This window comes from Arachis duranensis, chromosome 1, assembly GCF_000817695.3.
Source record: "Arachis duranensis cultivar V14167 chromosome 1, aradu.V14167.gnm2.J7QH, whole genome shotgun sequence".
Taxonomy (NCBI): Eukaryota; Viridiplantae; Streptophyta; class Magnoliopsida; order Fabales; family Fabaceae; genus Arachis; species Arachis duranensis.
Window position 1 is genome coordinate 105,634,241 of NC_029772.3, and position 4,608 is coordinate 105,638,848.

A 4,608-nucleotide genomic window follows, 5' to 3' on the forward strand; every position below is an offset into this window, starting at 1 on the left:
TGGACGACCCAGTGCACTTGCTGGTTAGTTGTGCGAAGTTGTGTTTATGCCATGGTATTGAACACCACGTTTTTGGGGTTCATTACCGGGGATTATGAGAGTTGTGAAAAGTATTGTTCACAATTTCGCGCACCAATGGCCAATGAAGATAGTTGGCAGCTAAGAACAGTTAATGATCATCATTCTTGTAACACTGTATTTGACATAAAAGTGATGAAGTCGAAGTGGCTAGCGAAGGTCTTCAGGAGAAAAGTAGAAGAGAATCCGAAGTTGAAGCTGGGCACCATACAAAGTAGGACTCTTAGGAAGTGGAATGTGCAGATTTCAAGAGCAAAGGCATTTTGGGCCAAGCAGATTGCACTGGTTGACATTAATGGAACTTTTAGGGAGCAGTATAGAAGACTTTACGACTATTGCCATGAGTTGCTGCGCACCAATCCTGGTTCATCTGTGAAGCTGCATGTTCAATTACCTCCAGCAGCCCAAACTGAGCACCCCGATACATCGGTCGACCTAAGTCCACGATTTCATAGGATTTATATTTGCTTAAAGGCTTGCAAGGAGAGTTTCATGAAGTGTAGGCCTATGATAGGGCTTGATGGTTGCTTTTTGAAGACACGATATGGAGGATGGCTATTGGTTGCTATGGGGTGGGATCCGAATGACCAGATGCTACCTATAGCATATGCGGTCGTGGAGGCTGAGACAAAAGATTCATAGACGTGGTTCCTCTCAAACTTAATTGATGATATAGGAGCGGATAAATTATTACGTAGCACGTTCATGTCTGACCAACAAAAGGTAATTTACTAACTTGTATTTTAGTGTAATTAAGATTTTGCACTATATTTTTATGTCTAGTTATAATTAGTTAATGTTAATGTTCTTGTAATGTTCTTTTATAATTAGCACGTTCATGGCTTCTGCACTATATGTTAATGTTCTTTTATAATAATGTTCTTGTAATGTTCTTTTATAATTAGTTATAAATTGCTGCACTATATGTTAATGTTCTTGTAATGTTCTTTTATAATTAGTTATAAATTGTTGTGAATTAGTTAGTAATGTGGCTGCTGCAGTATCTGTTAATGTTCTTGTAATGTTCTTTTATAATTAGTTATAAATTGCTGCACTATATGTTAATGTTATTGTAATGTTCTTTTATAATTAGTTATAAATTGCTGTTATAAATTGCTGTGAATTAGTTAGTCATGTGGAGAGCTGCACTATATGTTAATGTTCTTGTAATGTTCTTTTATATATAGTTATAAATTGCTGTGAATTAGTTAGTCATGTGGCTTCTGCACTATATGTTGCTGTTCTTGTAATGTTCTTTTATAATTAGTTATAAATTGCTGTGAATTAGTTAGTCATGTGGCTTCTGCACTATATGTTGCTGTTCTTGTAATGTTCTTTTATATATAGTTATATATTGCTGTTATAAATTGCTGTGATTTAGTTAGTTCATGTGAATCAGTATATGTAAACGATGGTATTTGCTGTTGTATTAAACTAATTATTTGATCATTATATTAAAATTGTGCACTTTGCACCAACAGGGCCTGGTGCCAACGTTTGATGAATTACTTCCAGGTGTTGATCACAGATTCTGTGTGAGACACCTTTATGCCAACTTCAAAAAAAAATTTCCAGGGCTGAATCTTAAGAAAAGGATGTGGAGAGCTGCAAAATGTACATATCTAGCAGCATGGGAAAAGGAGTTGATGGAAATCCGAGCCATTAGTGAGGGTGCCTATCGACACTTGATAGGAATTCGTCCAAAGTATTGGACTAAATCAAGGTTTGAATTCTATCCTAAATGTGACGCTCTTGTCAATAATATGTGTGAAAGCTTTAACTCTGCAATTGTTGAATCAAGGGAAAAACCAATATTGACAATGCTAGAAGATATTAGAGTTTATTTGATGAAGAGATGGGCTGAAAATAGGGTACTTATTGAGAAGTATAAGGATGATATTCTTCCTAGGATTAAGCTTAAGTTACAAAAGGAAATAGATGCTTCTAGGTGGTGGTTTCCGGTTGCTGCCGGTATTTCAAAATTTGAAGTCATAAGAGGCAGGGACAAATTTGTAGTAGATCTTCTGAAGAAAGAATGTACTTGTAGAAAGTTTCAAATGACAGGTTTACCTTGTCCACATGCAGCTAGTGCAATTAATTGTGCTAAAGATGATATTCGAAAATATGTTGCAAGCTGTTACACTAAAGCTGCTTATGTGGCTTGTTATACCCCCATGATTAACCCTTGTAATGGACATACAATGTGGGAGAGAACTACTCACCCAGATGTGATGCCTCCACCACATAGAGTGCCAATTGGGAGGCCTAAGAAGAAAAGAGCAAGGGGGAGGGTGAAGAACCACAGGGCCCAAGCACATCTAGGCTGGGGTTACAACAAAAATGCTCTCGTTGTCTGAAATTGGGTCACAACAAGCGAGGCTGCCCTCTTAGAAGGCCAAACGTGAGTACTTGTCTATTAAATATAGTTTCATACATAACACTGTTTCTTATGCTGTTTACCTCTTCATAACTATTTCTTATGCTGTTTACCTCTTCATAACTGTAACTTGTTGCTGTTTTTTGTTCATGTCCATCATAGGAAACAACTGCTGCCCCATCCTCAGCATCGCCAGCCCAAAACAATAATGCTGGAACTGCTACAACATCACCAGCCCAGCACAGCACTGCAAGGAATGCTGGATCTACTGGCTCAGTGCATAAGAGGACCAGGTTGGCCAGTGTTGCAACAAGGCCTAATACCAAACCAAATGCACACAAAAAATTTCAGCCACCAAGACCAACTAGAATTCTTAGGAGCAACTCTACTTCAACTGCACAGGGACAACCCTCATCACAAGGGAGTCAGACTCAGAGTGCTCTCACAGGGTCTTAGTTGTGTCACATCTGGTGTTTGGTGTTTATTTTGGAAGATTGAAAAATGTTGGCATTTTGTATTATGACTTATGACTTATGACTCCAATTCTTTCTTTGTTGCTGAATTATTTTGCTTAGGACTTATGTAATTAAGTTTTTACTTTGGTTATGACTTATGTTAATTAGATATTATGTTGATTAACAACTTATGTTATTTTGATAATGACTAATGTGATGGATTCATTCATGCAAATTTATTTTAGTTCACTGCTGAAATTATCTCTCATTACTTGAGTTTGTCTCTGCCACAACAGGTTCTTAATGCCAATTTTAGTGCCAAACTATTTTAATCCTTTCAGGGATATTTTTGAAACATAAATTAAACTTCAAGGACAACTATATTAACAAGTTTTCGAGTTGAGTACAGTTTTGTAACTGATTACAACCAGTCAATCTATTCTTACTTTTGCTAATTTCAGCTGTCCCAAACGCATTAATACCCTAATCTCAAATGGGTTCCATTCTTCACCCACAAATAAACCATTAAAATCACCATAAACCAACCCAACACACCAAAAATAACAGCCACCAACAGTTTGCATTTAGCATAAACTAATTTAGTCTTCAAGGTGGAAATCTTCATCTTCAACCTTGCAACCTCAGCCTCTTCTGTCTCTGCAACTCCATATGCCCAGGAAAAAATGTGCACTCCTTCCCAATCTGCAACATAAACAAAAAAAAAAGAACTTGAAGAAACTCATGAAGACATCAAAATAAAAAGCACTCAAAACTTACATCAAAGTATACTGGTGCACGAAATTGCAATCACACTTTTGCAACCCCGCACAACTAACCAGCAAGTGCACTGGGTCGTCCAAGTAATACCTTACGTGAGTAAGGGTCGATCCCACGGAGATTGTCGGCTTGAAGCAAGCTATGGTTATCTTGTAAATCTTAGTCAGGATATCAGAAATTATCAGGATTGATTGTGAAAAGTAAAAGAACATGAAATAAGTACTTGTTTTGCAGTAATGGGGAACAGGTTGAGGTTTTAGAGATGCTCCATCTTCTGAATCTCTGCTTTCCTACTGTCTTCTTCTTCAAGCACGCAAGGCTCCTTCCATGGCAAGCTGTATGCAAGGGTTTCACCGTTGTCAGTGGCTACCTCCCATCCTCTCAGTGGAAATATTCAACGCACCCTGTCACGGCACGGCTATCCATCTGTCGGTTCTCAATCAGGCCAGAATAGAATCCAGTGATTCTTTTGTGTCTGTCACTAACGCCCCGCCTTCAGGAGTTTGAAGCTCGTCACAGTCATTCAATCATTGAATCCTACTCAGAATACCACAGACAAGGTTTAGACCTTCCGGATTCTCTTGAATGCCGCCATCAGTTCTAGCTTATACCACGAAGATTCCGGTTAAAGAATCCAAGAGATATCTACTTAATCTAAGGTAGAACGGAGGTGGTTGTCAGGCACACGTTCATAGTTGAGAATGATGATGAGTGTCACGGATCATCACATTTATTCGGTTTAAGAACAAGTAATATCTTAGAATGGAAGCAAGCATGATTGAATGAAAAACAGTAGTAATTGCATTAATTCATCAAGACACAGCAGAGCTCCTCACCCCCAAAAAGAAGAGAATATACTATAGACTCTAAAATATCAAGGAAACTTAGCTCCAATTAGATGAGCGGGACTAGTAGCTTTTT

The 4,608-nt window shown here is 38.0% G+C and overlaps 1 protein-coding gene across 1 annotated transcript; it reads left to right on the forward strand.

Moving 5' to 3' along the window:
* The first annotated feature begins 783 nt into the window (after positions 1 to 783).
* LOC110274614 (uncharacterized) lies at positions 784 to 2,435 on the forward strand. The gene is made up of 5 exons (XM_052252185.1): positions 784 to 801; positions 910 to 934; positions 1,038 to 1,096; positions 1,206 to 1,244; positions 1,560 to 2,435. Exons 1-5 carry the CDS (start codon positions 784 to 786, stop codon positions 2,433 to 2,435), a joined length of 1,017 nt encoding a protein of 338 aa, XP_052108145.1.
* Positions 2,436 to 4,608: the final 2,173 nt, after the last annotated feature.

Coding starts and splice junctions, on each gene's coding strand:
- LOC110274614 (XM_052252185.1), top strand. Junction 935..1,037: donor TCATGGCTTCTGCACTATAT/GTTAATGTTCTT, acceptor TTTTATAATTAG/TTATAAATTGTTGTGAATTA. Junction 1,245..1,559: donor CACTATATGTTAATGTTCTT/GTAATGTTCTTT, acceptor TTGCACCAACAG/GGCCTGGTGCCAACGTTTGA.